The sequence below is a fragment of the Streptopelia decaocto genome (assembly GCF_964273445.1).
Source record: "Streptopelia decaocto genome assembly, chromosome: 2".
Lineage (NCBI taxonomy): Eukaryota > Metazoa > Chordata > Aves > Columbiformes > Columbidae > Streptopelia > Streptopelia decaocto.
In genome coordinates this window covers 92,360,906-92,379,435 of record NC_138655.1, presented here as the reverse complement: position 1 = coordinate 92,379,435, position 18,530 = coordinate 92,360,906, and the positions used below count along the sequence as shown (strand labels likewise).

General features: G+C 41.0%; 2 protein-coding genes across 2 annotated transcripts in view; one reads left to right on the top strand and one right to left on the bottom strand.

Annotated features, from left to right (window-relative positions):
* SYCP2L (synaptonemal complex protein 2 like) overlaps nt 1-11,330 on the bottom strand; it is a gene marked incomplete at both ends in the record, with an annotated part of 28,862 nt that extends 17,532 nt beyond the window's left edge. Inside the window, 15 exons of the mRNA XM_082044582.1 lie at nt 1,500-1,560; nt 2,501-2,649; nt 3,081-3,141; nt 3,235-3,327; nt 4,206-4,251; nt 4,608-4,660; nt 5,207-5,349; nt 6,095-6,129; nt 6,232-6,320; nt 6,451-6,536; nt 7,547-7,571; nt 8,805-8,936; nt 10,119-10,229; nt 10,317-10,454; nt 11,322-11,330. Of these exons, the coding sequence (XP_081900708.1) occupies nt 1,500-1,560; nt 2,501-2,649; nt 3,081-3,141; nt 3,235-3,327; nt 4,206-4,251; nt 4,608-4,660; nt 5,207-5,349; nt 6,095-6,129; nt 6,232-6,320; nt 6,451-6,536; nt 7,547-7,571; nt 8,805-8,936; nt 10,119-10,229; nt 10,317-10,454; nt 11,322-11,330 (1,231 nt within the window). The remainder of the gene's footprint in view (nt 1-1,499; nt 1,561-2,500; nt 2,650-3,080; nt 3,142-3,234; nt 3,328-4,205; nt 4,252-4,607; nt 4,661-5,206; nt 5,350-6,094; nt 6,130-6,231; nt 6,321-6,450; nt 6,537-7,546; nt 7,572-8,804; nt 8,937-10,118; nt 10,230-10,316; nt 10,455-11,321) is intronic.
* A 1,301-nt stretch (nt 11,331-12,631) lies between these two features.
* GCM2 (glial cells missing transcription factor 2) lies at nt 12,632-17,633 on the top strand (the record flags this gene model as incomplete). Its single annotated transcript, XM_082045000.1, has 5 exons — nt 12,632-12,673; nt 14,001-14,253; nt 14,804-14,916; nt 16,432-16,557; nt 16,752-17,633. 5 exons carry the CDS (start codon nt 12,632-12,634, stop codon nt 17,631-17,633), a joined length of 1,416 nt encoding a protein of 471 aa, XP_081901126.1.
* Between the last annotated feature and the right edge of the window lie 897 nt (nt 17,634-18,530).

Sequence of the window (18,530 nt, the reverse complement as noted above, 5' to 3'; positions counted from 1 at the left end):
GAAAGAGAGCTGTGAGTCCATTGCCTTAGAAGACCTGGAAAGATCTGTTAAGGGAGCTACACAAAGCAATAATCCACACAAAAAATAATAACTTTAAAAACTGAAGTACAGCAAATTTTGCAGCAAGGACATATCCTAGCCTTCAAAGATATAAGATCACTACACAAAAAAAAAGCCACCCCCCAAATCATTTGATACTGAAATTGCACTGAGGAAATATTTCCTGTTAAAGACCAATTTTGATCATGCATGCCTCTTGCTTTTGTGCTGAAAACAACTTTTCCTCAAAATGTGGGTCACAGCCTTGGTGGGGAGAACTCCAAAGCAGGGTAGAAGGAAAGGAAGGAGCTACTTTCTCTTCCCCTTGGGCAGATGCTGGACTTGGACTTTCCTTTGTGTCAGGCACCCAAGTGTGACACCTGTACTTCAGGGTTTGTGTTCCCTTGACATCTATAGTATTTGGAACAAAATTAAACCCAGCACAATGATCCCAGAAGGAGATGTCTTGCAGGAGATGTTCACTGGCTGCATGGGAAATGACACCATTTGATCATGGAAAATTCAATGTGCCCAACTCAAAAAAATACAGAGCATTGGCTGTAGCCCAGTGAGAAGAAGGAAATAATGGCTACTCCAGGTCCAGCTGAGAGCCTTTTCTACCATAAAGCACACAGCTATATTTGTAGTTGGGGTGCACACAGACAGCCCTGTAGCACCAGGTATTTATGGCAGCACCCATGACACCCCTGCACAAGATAGCAGGTCCCCTCCTGCAGAGAGGACTTGTGCTGCTCCTCATCTATCCCTACAAGCAGGAACTGCAGGGGAGCATTGCTGCTCCCCCAGCTGCACTTGTACAACAGCCACCAGCATCTCCAGGACATCATCCGCTCTGTGTGGGGTAATGGGACGAGAGCACACCATTCCCCATCACAGAGAATCACGTAGGTTGGAAGAGACCATCAAGATCATTGAGTCCAACCATTAACCTTACTTTGGCACTAAACCACATCCCTAAGATCCTCATCTATATGTCTTTCAAACACCTCCAGGGATGGTGGCTCAATCACTTCCCTGGGCAGCCTGTTTCAATGTCTGACAACCCTTTCCATGAAGAATTTTTTCCTAATAGCCAATCTAAACCTACCCAGCACAACTTGAGGCCGTTTCCTATCGTCCTATCAATTGCTGCTTGACAGAAGAGTATATCATGTTGTCAGAAAGAAAGAAAAGTCACCTCCCTGCAGGAAACCTTGGTAGAGGGTGCACCACCACACATGTGCTGCGCAGAGGAGAGTGAGTACATTAAGTGCCAAAGTGGAAACACTGGTCCATCAGAGGACCTATGCTTTCACAGATACAGATGCCACTGTCCCCTCCTGCGGGGAGTCTCCCCCACAGGCACCTGCACAGCACAGCCAGACCAGGAACCATGCACAATGATTTTAAAATGGAATAATTTAAATTTCATAAAATAAAATAATAATTAAAAAACCCACCTGCTTCATTCTGATTGGCTTGCTTCCCAGCACGGATGGACTCCTCTTCAGACACATTTATCTGCTGGTGTGAATTAATCTTAGGTGAAAGTGACCTTAAAAAACCTTATCTAGTAAAGCCAGGTACTTAATAATAAAACTAACAGTTGTTAATCACCAGCAACAAATCACTAACAAATCATCGGATGCTAGTTGAGTTGACCATTTGGAAATGTCTCAGCTCCTACAAGGATAAATGACAGACACTACACTATGGCTATTTACTGTCATGTAAGGTTTTCTGCAAACTGTATCAGAAGTATAAAAAAAAATAACCATATTAACATTTATTTACAAAAAAAAAAAAAAAACACAAAGAAACAAAACAAACAAAAACCCTATAACTAAACACCACACACACATCCCCATGTCTTTATATTAGCTTATAAAAACCTGGAAGTTTTAAAAGTACTCTACTTTTAATCTAGAAATACTATCTACAAAGTCAATCTAAGATTTGTGTCTTGCAGCATCCCTTTTCTTTTGTCCACGTTCTCACGTCACAATTAGCTCATCCTGCACAATGTAACACTTTGAGCTAGCGTAAGAGCCTGTTTATACTCCAAGTTACGCAGTTACATACCATAGGCTTTATTCCCTACTTCACAGACCCAGCAAAACCATATCACATTGAATTTTTTAACAAACCAGTTTAACTTCCCAGCTTCTAAACCATAAATCAGAGTCCCTTGAAACTTATTTCCTCAAGTCTCTAATCTCTCTTTCAGGCCAAAGCTAAGAACACCTATACAGAGACTCACAAATCCTCAAGGGGAAGACAGATGCATAATAAACAGACACTTAACAAACAAAACACACACCACTGAATGTTTTTGCAAAGTGTATATTAAGTACAATATAGTTTAGGGAAAAAAAAAAAAAACACACACAAAAAAAAAAAAAGAAAAACACTCCAACAGAAACAAGCCAACAACAAAAACAACCTCATACTAAGAACTTACCATCATTTTTTCATCTCCCAGGACTTTTTTAAGTATACTTAAGATTTCAAACTCAGCACTGAAAGTTATTTTGATTTTTGTTGCTTCTGTTTTGTTAAAAGCAGCAGGAATTTTCATATAAATTTTAACAATCTTTTCTCCATCATCTTCTGCATTTAAAAAAAAAAAAAAAAAAAAAAGAAAAAAGCTGTTTTAGAGAAAGACATTTAGTCTGTCACTCCCAAAACACTGAAATAAGTGTTGCTTTTTTTTTTTTTTTTTTTTTTTAAGTCTCTTTTGCATCTTGCCCATGCATTTCCAACTACTCTGTTCACTCATTTCTTTCTCATTGGGCATAGATGATTATGATGTTTCCTGGCACATTTATAAATGACCCCTCAACATGTTCTGCTTGGGCAGGAAGGGAAGGTTATTGTGCTAAATGGGCCCACAGACAGTCAAACAAGCAGAGCTGGTGCAAGGTGACCAAAGTGCACAAAAGGGGAGACATGACAATTCTCTGCAGCGACAGTGAGATTTTTAGGTTGACTCTTGTGGACCCACAGTCAAACAAAGGATAACATTGGTTGGAAAACCTTACCCTTCAGGCTGTAACTGCTGACCGCATCTTTCGACAGCCGCACCGAGTCCCAAAGAGCACCCTTTGAAAACCAAAGTCACCGCATCAGAAAGGGCTGAGCGAGTCTCTGCAGCATTAGATATCTAACCCAAGGCCACCTGGGCTTTGCTCTTACCTCGTTACTGTCCACATAGAAAGTCACGCTCTGACTGCCCATGTTGAAGTCAATCCAGAACTCCTCCAGCTTCTCATCTGATGGCTTCTTCACCTGGGGAAGCACAAGAATGGTGCTGCCATTCACAGAACAAAAAACAAACAAACAAGCAAAAACCAACACATCAACAACAAAGCAAAAACACAAACCACCACAAACACAAAAACACACAATCGCTGTCTCGTTCTGAGTTTTCCTTAACAAGATGAAATTGGAAAAAAGTTACCCTACATATGTGTGTACACATATGCATACCTTACAGAAATAGAGTTGGGATCAAGCTGTGAGTTCCCAGCCTACCACTCACCCAACCATACCCACGAAGCCAGACATCCCTCTATGCCAACCAAGAGAAAGGTGATACACAAATGCTCGCATGTTGTGGCAGGGAAGAGCCTGTGAAAGTTTTCTTTGTTTCTGAGCACTTGAAACAAGCAGAAGGAGTGGAACCAGCTTCCATCAACTTGGTTGTGACTCAATTCAACTGTCAGGAGCAGCCCAACAACTATGTTTGCTTAAAGACCCATCATACAAACTGTAGGATCTGTAACTGTGACTATGACCTCTCCTGCACAGGCATCAGGCTAATCTTGTTTTCTGATAGTCTGGGAGCAGCTCTGCTGGAGGAATCAGAGTTGTCCTGTCCTCCTGTTTCCTTTGAGAGATCTCTCTTCTGTCATCATCAGGAAGAGAAGCGTTTCCTCTATCATTTGGCTGATACAAAAGCAAAGTCAGCAGCAGTAAGTTGGGAACTATGTGACACACAAGCAAAATTTCCAACTAGAATAGGTTGCACTCTACACCCTAGAAAATTAAGCTGTTTACTGAAAAACAATGGGGAAAAAAAAATATATATATATATACACCACAGAAAATCACATTTTAACAGCAGTAACACTGTGGGGAAGGTGTCACAGTATTAAGACTATTACCTCTTTCATGTCAGCAAAAGCAGATCTACAAGGAAATGAATAGACTCTGGAAGAAAAGCAGACTTCACATTATATATTCAACATTGGAGTCTGACTTTATGAAAGATAAAATCATTAAGATTTGTTACTAATCTTATTGTTCAAAAAAGAATTAATAAATTCCTATAAGTAAATTAAGCTTGGAGAAGCTTAGAGAATATAGTATTTTAGTAGTGATGCACTGTATTCTTTGATTTCACTTTCAAAATAACCACCATTAAAATGAATAAAATATTTCATAATAACTTAATTATTCACATGTGATGTAACTTTTTAAAATATAACCCAAGTCAGTTTATAATCCTAGTTTTTACCCCTTCCAGTACTGATTGCACCAGTTTAGTCTGTTGGTTCACAGCTTACCTTCTGTCATCCCCAAGCCTTTCATTTAGCTGGTTAAGAAATTTTCTGCAGTCCTTCAAGACAAATGATACCTTATTAAAAAAACAGGCTAAATTTCCTTTGCAAAGAGTTGTTCTATTGGGCTACTCCAGTTAAAAGCTTTTGACTTGTCAGTGTGATGCCAAAAGCCACGGGGTCGGGGGGGGGGAAGAAACCAGTGAAGTTGCTACAAATGTTTCAACCCAAGTTATGACCAGCAAGCCTCCAAACATAAACCACAAACATGAACTTATTAATGTTTTAGAAGTGAAACAACTTGGAAATTAGAGCTATTTTAATGATACGCTATTTTTAAATTTACCAGATTAAGAAAAAAAAACAAACACCAGCCTGCCCCCCCAAAAAAAACCAACCAAACAAAAAAACCCCACAACACACCACACACAAAAAAACCTACCCACAACTAGCTAAATAACTTCAGGTATTTACACAATCAGTAGAAACTGATTTTTTTTGTAAGGAGTAGGAACTTCTTACAAGGACATTCTGACTGAACTCAACCAAAACTTGCCCCTATACAGACTTGTCAAGTATGTTGTTTTCAAAATAAGGACCCTCACCGTCTCAAATTCTCTATCCTTGATCTCTTTGAAAGCTTCAGCAAGATAGTTATCTTCAAACCAGTGGTGAACAAGGTCATCCCTCCATTTTTTTGTCATTAACCTACAAAGTGCTTCTGAAAGGGCAACCTGAAGGTCATAATCTATGTGGTAAACATAAGCACAGGATAAATATCCACCCCCAGCATAACGGACTGTTATAGCCCTGCTACTCTTGCACAAATACACTACAGAGCCATATTCATCAGGTAGCACCAGCTTCACCTAGGTCAACAGCAGAAGGTAACGGCCAAGCGTTAGCTCCAGCCACCCTCAGCTACCCCTGGCACAGTGAGGTCGAGGTGGGGAGCACGCTTAACCATGGTACACATGCATGTGTCAGGAGATGTTCCTGGGGACAAGGGAGGGGATGAGAGCAAAGCCTTATCGCCAGCTCACTAGGATTAAGTTATCCTTCATGCACCATGGCAATGCCCTAGAAAGTGTTATTGCTAGGAGAAAACGAAAAAGATTTTGCTCAAAAAGCTATAAATCTCACAACCAAAGTTTGTCCACATCGTGGCAAAGTAGTTAACATTTATTTTTTAAAGACTAACAGCTAGTGTACTTTGTAAACACGTACATAAAGCTGATCTAATTACCTTTACTATACACATCAGTTTAGCTTTTCTTATTAGTTAATACAAATTATGAATACTAACAAGAAAGAACTAATGCATTGTTGCATCTAGCAATTTTTGATTAATATTTTCTTGAAGTACCATCTGATTTTCCTCCCCCAGAAATAAACTCCTGACAAGGAAATAATTTAGATTCATCTAAAATAAGCAGAGGAAGCAATGCCAGAGAACCCCAGCTTCATAAGAATAACCACTAAATACTACTTACCACCAACCTCCAGTATAGTTTTTGCAAGGTCTTTCCTGAAAAAACATAATGCAATAAATTACAATAGAAATAACTTAAACTCTCTTTGCAGGGAAGATGGCATTTAGCTACGGGAGTTGGAGGGGAAAATCACTTACGTGAGTGAGCACATCTCTTCAGACAGAGGGAATTTCTTTCTCTCCTCCCGTGAGACGCTGTCAAGTATAGAGTTGAGAGTCCTCAAAGCCTTTCTCCCCACACAGAAGGGGCAGAACAAGAAGGGAAAGGATTTAGTAATGTTTTTCACATCTTTAATCTAATTACACACACTTGTGTGCACAAGCATCTGTACTTTCTTCTCCTAGTAGGAGTCTTACCTCCTGCCGCAGAGCGCAGCAAATACCTGCTTCTGTCACTAGATTCCCTAGTTCAGGTAAAAATAAATTCACCAGTTCTTTCTTCCCTAGAAAAAAATTGTTTGAAAGGTTACACCTGGTAATGAGCTGGTCTCTGTGTAAAAGACAGGTGAAGCAACTCCAATTTGTGGTGTTGAAGGAGTAAAAATATGCCAGCTGGTGATTCATTTTAAAACAAAGCTTCCAACCATCCCCTTCCCAACAAAGGGAACTGGTAACTCCTCTGTAAAAAAAAGGCTTCAATTATTTTAACTGCTGACCTGGCTAGCTATTTCAATAGGAACAGAAAGGAGAAGGTAGGTGCTAACCGCAACACATAAATCTGTAATATACAGCTTTTGACAGAGCTGACAGAGCAAACCACTAGCATATTAACCTGAAATTGCTTGTGCTCCCTCTGCTCTCACTAGAATAAGCTACAAGGACAAACAAGCTCCAGTCACCCAGCCCACAGTGTAATCCTTTTTTACATGACTTGTGAGCCTGGATGTCTGACCACACAGATATTTGTTCCTTTCAAGCACCTGCTCCCCTGCCCTAATGGAAACGCTGCTGCAGCCACAGTCAAAATCTTGCCACTGAAATGAAAGATGGACAAACATCCCTCTGCCTAGTCAGGAGGGCTGAAGAAGTTACTATGCTGCTCTGCAGAGGTGGTTGCCTTCAGCAAGGGAATCACATCTGAAACTGCTAGGAATAGATGGGCAAGAGCAGACTGTCTGGCTTCACGTTCCTTTCAGAAGCACCATGTAGTCCGACCAAGTGAAATACTTGATGCTGACCATTTAAACAAGATATCACAACTAGATTATTATCTTTGTTCAGCATACTCAAAATTAGCAAGCAAAGAGAAAGAGTAAAAGGGTCTGTGCTCTGAAGTGTTAGTGAGCATTAACTGAACAGAAATTAGCAGGAAGATTTAAAGAAAACTTCAAAAAGAGGAGAAGGCAGGGAATGAAGGGGAGAAGAGAAAGCATTTCTGTTCAAGCAGAAGAAATGTGCTGCTGAAACTAAGATTCAGGAGACTGAGGAATAGAAGAAAAAAAAAAATACTGACCTTCATTGCTGCACTTGCAAATCACCTGATGGAAAAAGTAAAGGAAGCCTTCGTTAACACATCACAACCCAAGAACAGCAGTAGTCAAAATACTGAGGTGTTTATGCCCCCACTGTCACACCTTTCAGGGGCTAAAATAGCATTAAAAAAAAAAAAATCATTGTACCCACATCAGAAAAAGCAGTGCCACCTGATACAAGTATGTCATGTATGGTCACCCCAATCACACAGGTTGGCATTATGCAGAAAGGGTAAAGGGAGGGAAGCACCCACTCCCCCTGGGGATTTCAGCAGTGCTCAAGAGTGCAGTGCCCTCAGGTTCCCAGGAAAACCCACATTGTGGCATTGCTTTGTTACTTTCATTACATATATGGGCCTATGCAAAAATACATTTTATGTTTACATGCTGCAGTACTAGATATTGTAACACATGGTATCTGGAGAGTGTTTAAGAAATACATTAAAAAAAAAAAAACAAAACACAAACCAAAAACACACAAGTGGAGGGAAGGAAGAAATGGGCCAGGAAGACAAAGAAATCAAATCTTGACAAATAAACACTCCATAGATAATTTCATATCATTTCAATGCGGTTAGTAGGACAAGAAGAAAATTTGATTTTGCTCACATATCTTTAATCAAGTATCTTAAAAAAAATAATAATAAATTCTGATGCACAAAGTTTCAGCTTGGAGAAAGCAGCTAAAAGCATTTTTCCTACTGAAAATTTACATTGCTAGGCTTCCAATACCTTTAAAGTTATGAATATTTAAAATCAAAATCTAAATTCAAATTGTGAGTGGCTCAGATTATTCCTTAAAAGTAAAACAGCTGTTTCAATCATCACATGAACAAATTGCCAGGACCACCTTGGCAAAACCATCTGCACATCAGGTGCAACTCAGTGGTGGCAGTAACTTCTGTTTTTCAACAAGGGTTTCAGCACAAAAGCTTTTGTTTACAAAATGCATCAGAACTCCTTGTACATTTTCCTACGAAAACAAACACTCTGCTTCATGTTAGAAAACACTGCAGCCCCATGGCAGCTTCTCCCAGGTGCATCCAATCTCAGCCTAATGCCAGCCCGGAGAAGGCTCCTGGGCACTGCCCATCTCCACCACCTGAGCTGCAGCTCGGGCTCAGTTCTAGAGCACAAGGTCTGTGTAACTATTAATTTTTTAACAGAAAACTGTTTGTTAATAATGGCTTTCTTATCCAACAAAGGCAACCTTTCTGCCCTCTTAATGTACATACATACCAATGCAGAGTCAAAGAAGTCTTCAAGAAGTGACATCAAAAATTTATTATTTTCTGGGTCAATGACGGTCACAAATGCTCTTGCTCTTTCAAACCAAGATACCAGGTAAAAGTTAAAAGAATCAGTTAAAATCTGGGAAGAAGAGTTAATAATTCTTAAACTAGGTATATCACCAGAAAACCTTACGCACATAAACCAGGGGGATGGGGGAGCTGTCCTTGAACTTCAGATTCATGTACTATGTCAAAAGTTACATTGCTTTAAGGATTTCAGACTTTGCTAGGAGGACATGAAGAGTTCCACCCTCATACCCATTCAATAGGACTTATCCCAGGCCTCCTTACATCCTCCTTTCTCATCTCAAAGCACCTACTCCTGGTGCTCAGGACCTCCTTGACACAATACCCAGTGCTAGTGGCATCATGACTCCTGTGGAAGTTTCTAGAGGACATCAATATGTTTTAAAAATTCATCAAGCTTTTTCAAAGTCATTATTTAAATACTTCATGTTATTAAACATATTTCACAGCATTATACACCTATGACTAAGTGAAATTCTACGCTTCACTGGAAGTATAGAGCTGAAACTGGTGAAACTTCATTAATAATCTCTCCATACAGGAACTTTTAGCAATTATATCCCTGAAAAGCACAACTACAAGGCAGGATTACAACACTTCAGACTGAGGACTCCTTGGCACAACTCTGCTAACAGAGAACAAGCATTAATTGTTTCCTCCTAGCTCTGCTAGATCTAAGTATTACTCATCTTCAGCACAGAAGCACTTCTGCTACTATAAAGATTACCGGCTGAAATCAGTATTCTGACATTGTGCCAGAAGATAAAATGCAATTACAACTTAAACTCATGTGGTTTACCATATATCTGAAAAAGGACATTCATAAACAGTATGTTGTTTTTAAAAATTATGAACTGACAAACAGCTCATCAGTTCCATCACTAAAATTGTATTTTGCTGGAGCACTTATAATGCATTTACAAATTTTGTATCATTTCACAAATAGAACTTGTCAAAACCCTTTCTCTCCTTCCACTTTCAGCTTAAAAAAAACCCTAAACCCATGCTAATAATTGAAGCCATGATGGTAACTGCTGTACTGAAAGTAATGCAATGAAAGTAAACCTTTTTTTTTCCCCCACTCAGCTCATCCAATATGTTAAAAAAATACTTCATTTCTGCATGGCCAACAAGCCATCCTCTAGTTCTCACTTCCTCAGAATTCTTTTCCTGATGCAAGCAACCTTAAATTACGTTAGTAACTTGTATGCAGTATTATACTCATCTTTTCTACCAGTCCTTGCTCAACAAATAAGCTTGTGCCTTCTTGAAGATCACTTTTAAAGTAGAGCTGAATACATTTCAGCAGCAGCGAAACATTCTGGAATTCATTCTTGTCGAGCTCCTACAGGAACACAGAGCACTGTGCTTCAATAGTCTGATACTCACAAAGCTGAGCATTAAGATGGTTAAGATTATTTATGGTACTCACCTTTCTCAGTGCTTTGTCCAGATGGCTGAAGAGAGATTCACTGTATTTCTGGGGAGGCTCTATTTCTCTCTCTTGAAGCAGTTCACTTATTTTCTGAAATCCCTTCCCCTTAAAAGCATCCATGAGCAGGGATTCAAGCTGCAGAGGAAGGGGAAGCAAACAATTAATGAGTAAAATAAGTGAGCATTGGAATTGTTGTAGCACTAATAATAAGAAAATATTTGCAACGCTATTTTAAAAGTTATAAGCTTTTTGTTTGTTTTCACTCTGTTTCTCTGCTTTCATTTTACTGTTACATCTGAAGGTGAAACACCAGTGTTAATCTCCAAAAGAGACAGAACCTTTAAAACTGAGTAATCTTAAAAGATACCAAGTAAGGAAATAAGCAACTCCCTTTAGTACACTCGGTCTGCTATTCTTACCATGTCCCACAGCTATCACAATCATTTCTTCCTGCATACTAAGGAAAAGATTAAGGAGCCTGCTGCACTTCCCACATTACATTAAATTACGAAAAACTCTAGATCATCCTTTATCTACTTAAAAATGTACCTTTAAATACATATATAACTATCTGTAAAATAAAGCTAAGGACACATTTAAAATATATTTACATAGTCTTCTGCTCTGGCTGTCATGTTCCCATTCACCTCTCTATTCCATTCTTCACTTTTTTCTTCCTTTAAAAAAAAAAAAAAAAAAAAGAAAAATACATGAGAAAGGAGAAGGAAAAACAAAACACGCGGGTTTTTTTGCCCCAAATCTAAAGACCGTTTACTCACCCTATCTTTCCCATAAGGCTGTTTTTCTTTATTTATTTCCTATGAAAAGTTTAAGAATCCACACACACTTCCAAACGTGAGGTTTACTGAAGCCGCGACCACGAGAAGCTGTAGCAGAGCCCCGGGAAGGGGGAGAACCACGCTGTGTGTCCACCCGTCCTCCCCTCCATCCATCCATCCCCCGGCCCGGCTGCCGGTTCCCGCCGCAGGGAGCAGCGCTTACCTGGGCCATGGCGCGGGAGCGGCGAGGGAGAGGGAACTCCAGCTCCGTGGCGACCCGGGAGCAAGGGAGGGGAAGATGCTGAGGCTACTTCACCCCCTCCCCACGACCTTCACACAACCACTACTGGATACACACGGGTTTAGGGTGAAGAGAAGACACTCACCAGCATTTCCCACAACTTCCAGCGCCCTCCCCAGCAAACCTAACACTGTACCCAGCTCTGCTAGAAGAAAAAACAACAAAACGCCGATTTTCGCACCCGCACTAAAAAGCCGCACCTGTGCGGCAGGCGGCGGCTGGGAAGGGTCCGTCTGCACACAGGTGATGCCGTTTCACACCCCGTCCGAGCAGGGGGGTGCAAAAGAGGAGCCCAGCAGCCCAGGGGGGCTGTTTTCCGTTGGCGTTCTTCTACTACAGGCTGGATTTTATTTTGTAAAGCTAAGGGTAGCGAGCAAGCTGTCCTTTTGCTGAGGGGAAAATTCAGTAAATTTCTACAGGAGACTAGAAGCAAATACAAAATAAAAATTCTTTAGAACAGCTGGTATTATTTAAAGGGTTATAGGGGACCTGGACATTCAATGATTCGGTCTCCATAATGTGATGTGTGCTTCATTTTTCTTTCTGAGACCTAAAAAAAAAGTTTTTTTTTTTTTTCTTTTTAAGAGGGGGGGAAAGAAAAAGTGTCCCATCAGCTATTTCTTCCCAAAAGAAAGAGATAACAAAAAGGTTACCTGTAATTCTCCAGTAAGTTGATACATGCTGATCAATAATATCACACTGACTCTAGTTTTGTGTTTAAAACCTTGTGTTATTTAGCAGAGCGTACAGGGACGACACGCTTAACTACACTTAATTCATTTACATCTGAATGTAAGGAGCGATTTATTTGTACAGTCCCTTCAATTCCACCCAGGGGCTTCTCAACCTGAAGGCAGCTCTTAGCTCTAAGCCGCGCTTAGCCCCACACATTAGGGTCATGGGGACGGGCTCCCCTCCAGTTCTCCACCCGCATGAGCGAGCGGCAGAGCCCGGGTACTGCCAGATCAGTCTTTCAGACCCTGCTCGAATTTGTAGAGGTCACAGTCCCCTCGTGTAAGGGGAAGATTCGAGCAAGACCCTCTGGGCTGCCTCCCACCCCCAGGTAAGGGCAGCGGAGCCCGCTTGGAGGGCAGAAGGGGGAGCAGACCCTGCCCGCCGGGGAGGGGGGTGCGGCGGCTGCCCCGCCTGCAGGGCCGGCTGGGAACCCTCTCTCCGGGGCCGCCCCGACTGCATAAAAAAGCGGGAATCGCCGCCCGCCGCCGCTCCCCGGCATGAAGCTCACCTGGGACATCAACGACCCCAAACTGCCGCAGGTACCGAGTGGGGGGTGCGGTGGAACCTCTGCAGCTGGCTGTAATGCGGGGTCAGGAGGATGGGGTGCTAGGGGAAAATAACCTGCCCCATGAGCTTCTTTTTACGGCTGGTTTGCTTCTGCACCTTTTCAAATATAATTGTATGGCTCTTGATGGGCTGCGGTAGTCCTCACATTACCTGCAATAAAAATATGGATTTGATACAGAGCTTTGGTTAGCTGTATATGAACTCCTAAAACAGTCTGCAGCTCTACTGTTTGGCCAGTTTCCCTCTCTCTCATTCTCCATTTAAAGAAGCGTTGAAAAGACACTTGGATTTACTATTTTCTGCTACTATAAATCAAGCTATCTAAATATTTAAGCGGTTTGTTGATGTGACATTTTGTTGTTAATGAGAATTCCACTTCTTTTTCTAGTTGTGAGCTTCAAATACATTGTTAATTTACAACTTTTTTCATCTTAGAGATTGTTTAATTTTACAGGGTCCATGCAATTACGGAGTGCGTTAATGCTGTAAATGGTGGTAGTTTACCCGCATTCACTAATATTGCTCACATGTGGTGTATATATATATCTCTATGTGCTAAATGAGTGTTGCAGGAACTCTTTACTTGTACTGTAAATATTTAGAGTTTAAAATCTTAGCCCTTCTTTTATTGTTCTGATAACTATATTTGGTAAGGATCCTCAGAAAGCCAGTGAAACCTCAAATTGAAATGGTCTTTCTCTGAACCACTGTGCATATAATGGAAGTGTATTTGCAATGGCAGTTTTTAAAATTTCTATTTTTTTGGCAGAAGCCTAATTCAATTCATACTAGATGCACTTTAAGAAACTATTCTTTAGCCAAAACTTCTAGTTTCCAGCCTGCAGGTGCACAGTCCCAGAACAAGAAGAACTTAATAGCATGCATGAGCAGGGTAGCTTCTGATGTGTCTGGGTGCATGGGTGGTATTAAGTTTATTCTATAAGTAAATAAATTCATTAAGTTCTGGCAATGAGGCTGGTATCTTACAGCTGGGTAACCCCAACGCAAAGAGGCATCTGTGACAACAGACCATGTTATTATAGATTAAGATTGAAAGGATGCCGACTTTCTTTTGAGACATGGAAACTTGGACTGACTTTCCCCTTTTATACAGCATTTCTAAATAAGTTTTTCTTTCGGTATTTTTTTCTGCTGTTTGGGTAGCCACACAAAAAGCCCTTTTTCTTGAATTATGTATTTTGTAACAGGCCAAAACCACCAAGTTGCGATTCCCTGCTAATATTCTCTTGCTCTCTTCCTCACTGCTTTGCTCTCTCAACCCTGCTTGCCCCACCACAGGAGCCCAAGCACTTCGACACCTTCCAGGAATGGCCCGACGGCTACGTGAGGTTCATCTACTCCAGCGACGAGAAGAACGCGCAGAGACACCTCAGTGGCTGGGCCATGCGCAACACCAACAACCACAACTGCCAGATCCTGAAGAAGTCCTGCCTGGGGGTGGTGGTGTGCGCTAGGAGCTGCTCCCTGCCCGGCGGAGCCCGGCTGCAGCTTCGCCCAGCCATATGCGACAAGGCTCGGCAGAAGCAGCAAAGTGAGAGGCAGCAATACCCAAGGGGGGGCCATTTTTCTTTCAGCTGGGCTCAGTTCCTAAACTGGGATTGCCCATGGTAATGAGTGTGATGAATATACAGGATATTTCAGAGATGGATCCAACATGTTACAATCATACAAAAATTTACATACAGTTTAATCAGTTTTCAAGTTTTAGTGACCTTTTTAGAAATGCTCTATGATCCCTCCGCCTACTGTATTCATGGGCAGTTTTTGTTTGCAGAGATACAGTGATTTCGGATTGGGTCCATCTTTTTGAGATACCCTGTATTTAGTTCTGAATTTCATCAATATCTTCAATAACTTCAGGGGTAATGGATCTACAGTCCTTTCACTCACTTGCATTTATATCAAGTACACAGTGCTAGTCCAAACCACTCAGTTATGCTTGGTAGTCTATGTTGCATTTCCTTGAATATCATATTTTAATCGGAATTTCAGTGAAGGCTGCTCTTGAGTGGTGTTTACACTCAGATTACATCCTCGCCTTTACCCAGTGTCTTCAGTAGTTTCTTTATCTCTGTTCACAGAGAAAGCCTGCCCAAACTGTAACTCAGCCCTTGAGCTGATTCCTTGCCGAGGACACAGTGGCTACCCAGTCACTAACTTCTGGAGGCTTGATGGCAAAGCAATATTTTTCCAGGTAAAAAGCACACATACACATCCACACATACATATATAAACAGTATATCTCTCTATATAAATGACATCTTTATAGATAGAGAGATTTCTTTCTCCCTCCCAATTTTTTCTTCTCTTTGTAAATAACACTGAGCATGGTGAGCACAGTGGGACTCCTGGTCCACGTTCGAATTCCTCTGTAGTACAGACATGGCAAGAACAAATAAAACAATAACACTTAGCTGTCTCTTTAAACACTTCAGAGTTAGCTATATGCAAAATTTAACCATAACATAATTATAGATGTCTAAAAATCTCATGTTTACAGTACACAGATATGAATTAAAAGGTTGTCCTTCACCCTGGTGCATCTGAGAACTGAATTTCAACTAAGGACCTAATATTTATTTCCTATTAAAGTAAATAAATGAAGAAAGAAAAGCCTTACTTAAATTGCCCAAGTTGCAAAGTGAAAATTCTACTTCATGGGAAAATAACCTTTGAATTTTAAGAGGATTTTAAAAGCTTGCCAGAAAAAAAAAAGGAAATATAGAAAGATATATTTTGACATTTCATATTGATTTGTTCTTTTTCAGCAACATTAGGACAAAAATTTCACAAAAAGCTGCTGTTCTATGAGATAACATTCTCTACTGGATGATTTTGGGTTTTTTGCCTGACCCACACTGCAGTGAAGTCTGTTCTCTAGTCAGTAAATGGAAGCAAACTGGCCATATACCCAAATTCTCACCTGTATTATTATTATTACTATTCAGATACTCTGTTACACACATGCAAAAACTGAAGATTTTTACCATGAAAATAGATGATAAATCCTCCCTTAGAAGTTAATTTCTATTTGAGAAAGGACACTGTTTTAAAAGCAATTTTAAGTTTCCTACTTCATGTTAGGGACTATATGCAGGTTCATTTAGGGGAATATTATGGGTAAGGACATACAGAATATATTGTTCCATCATAAATCAGCATAGCTTTGGATACGTATATCTATGTATCCAGAGATGTTTCAATAGCAGAGCATTTCTGGATGGCTTTCCAGGGTTTACTTTTTGGTCCTAATCAAGGCGCTTACCGTTTTTAGAGTAGAGAATATTTGTCATCTGGTGGCATTAAACAGTATAAATAGGCTTTAAGGAGCTTTAGTGGTGGCTGTTATAAAGCAGAACTGAGATCCTGGACTGCAGAAAACCAAACAAACTAACTTTATAATCTTTCTTTTCCCTTGGTTCTAATCAGCTATTCCTGAATGTCACAAACATAGGCAGCACCTTTGCTCCTTCATCAGCTCTGTAGTCCTCACTGACTTCTCCCTCACTTTTTCTTTCTATCTACACGCAAATCATGATTAATTTATTTATTTTATATTTAACCCCTCCTTGTTGTTTAGTTTCTCCTCCCCATTCTCATGTGCCAAACCACAGACCATGCCATTGCAACCTCTCATTCTCCTTATTACATTTTCTCTTTTCTTACCCCATTCTAGTTCACATCTAATTCTCTCCTAAACCTAATTTAGGCTAAAGGAGTCCATGACCACCCCAGGCCAGAGAGCAAATTGGAGGCAGAGGCAAGACGAAGTGCAATTAAGAAACAAATGTCCTTTTCTCACCATTCCCAGAAAAAGAGACCTTTAAACTCAGAGGTAAGTCAAAATTTTGTTTAGTCAATTAAAAAGGTGCTATAAGCACATACTAGGGATCCCAGGGCAAAGACAAGCTTTACATTATGCTACATCTGTTCATCTGGGACTGAAATAAGCAACATCTCAAGTGCTGAGATGTCTGTGTGCAGGCAGTATTAATTTCCAAATCTCAAAGATCTTCTTGTCCTTGTCAGGTAGGAAGATACCATGACAGCGGTGGTTACACCAGTAACATACAGAATCTGCTCTGCATGGATGGTCCAGAAAGGGTTGGTATCATCACAGACACCAATTTTTCAATTCCAGCCCAGTCTAACTCTTCACTGCAAAATGCTGACCTCTACAAAGCATCTTATGACTCAGCCACTTTCCAAGAGGACCAGCTATTGCCATACCCAAAGTGCCCCAACCCAAGGATCTACATGCCCAGGCCATGCAGCTATGAGTTTGGAGTTCCCACCTTTATGAGCTCCAGCCCTTACCCAGCATTTTACAAAGATCTGACAGGTCCTGCTATCGATGCCGATCCCCTCAGTTTGAGTGGATCTCACTACAACACTGCGACCACCCATGATAAGAGCTTTGATAACCCTGGCAGACATTACGGACTGAAAACAGCTTGGGGGAAAACTGGCGGTGGGGACTGGAGTGACTATGGACAGACGACAATAAGCACTAACCACCCTTACTATGGTGCAGACTACCCCTGCAGGTACAGTCTCAGCCCCTCTCCCATAGCCCCACCATTGCAAACTGTCATCACAACCACCACCAAGGTATCCTACCAGGCCTACAAGCCATCCACACTGAAATACAGTGACGACCTCTGCGATATGAAAAACCTTCAGAGCTATACCCACGTGGCAGAAAATGTCTCAGGCGCTATCTATTCAGGGATGAAGATTCAGGAGGACTTTGGGATGATAAAGTCGGCATTGATCTACCAGCATGACCCAGTTCCCACAAAGTCAGAACCAACTGAGAGTGTGGAAACCTATCGGTATGGGCAACCACTGGGGAACAGCTATGATGAGCACGAAGGCCAAATCTTAAGATTTGAGAGTGCTGAATATTGACTAAATGTTGCCTAAATGGTAAATACACGCACATGGGAAAATACATTCTTGTGCTGACCACATGCACACTAAGTTCAGTGGTTTGTGATTTAAGGAGAGGTGAGGAAGAAGTACATCACGACAACTTATCTCCCAAAAATGCCATTCTGGAGCTGTGCTGAGTGAAGCATATTTCACACAAATTTCAAATGAACCCCACTTAATCTCTAAAACGGCACAAGGAATTGAGCCCCAAACATGCCTGTGCGAAAGCAACATGGAGGGACAGCACCGTTGAAAGTCAGCACCCTCCTCTGATGTGGGATACAAACTGCTTGTAGCTACAACTCCTGCCAGGTGCCTCTAGCTTGGAAAAAAAATGCTCCATCTGTAAAAAAGAAAATGCTTAGCAGTTAATGGAAAAAAAAATAGATGAAGGAAGGTGGCTATAGCTTATAGTCAACTGAAAGAAATAAAAGAAATTGAAGCAAGTCCATTTGCAAAATAGTTTACCTCAAGGGTCCATTCACCTGCCATGATCCATTTAACAAAAAGGAAGACCAGCTAAGTTTCTCTGAAATGAGAAATGAAAAACCTGTGTGCTAACTTCATGTTGCTTTTTGATCCCCTGCATCAGGAGTACAGACTGTCCAACCTTTCTGTGCAAAAGAGGGAGCCCAGGCATAGTCCCATCACTACCACTAGGAACCCTGCAACACTTGACCTGGAGGCAAGAAGTCTCAAGTGACCCCCACCAAGAACACCTGGCCTCGCATGGGTGTCAGGGTTGCATATTTGGTCGTGAAAATCATTACCAGTGAAACTGCTTTTTGTCTAAAGGGGTCAGGCAAGCTGGTCAGACCAATACTGCACAGATATTGCTGCAGAAACCTGCATCCTGTCAAAAAATGCAGCAGC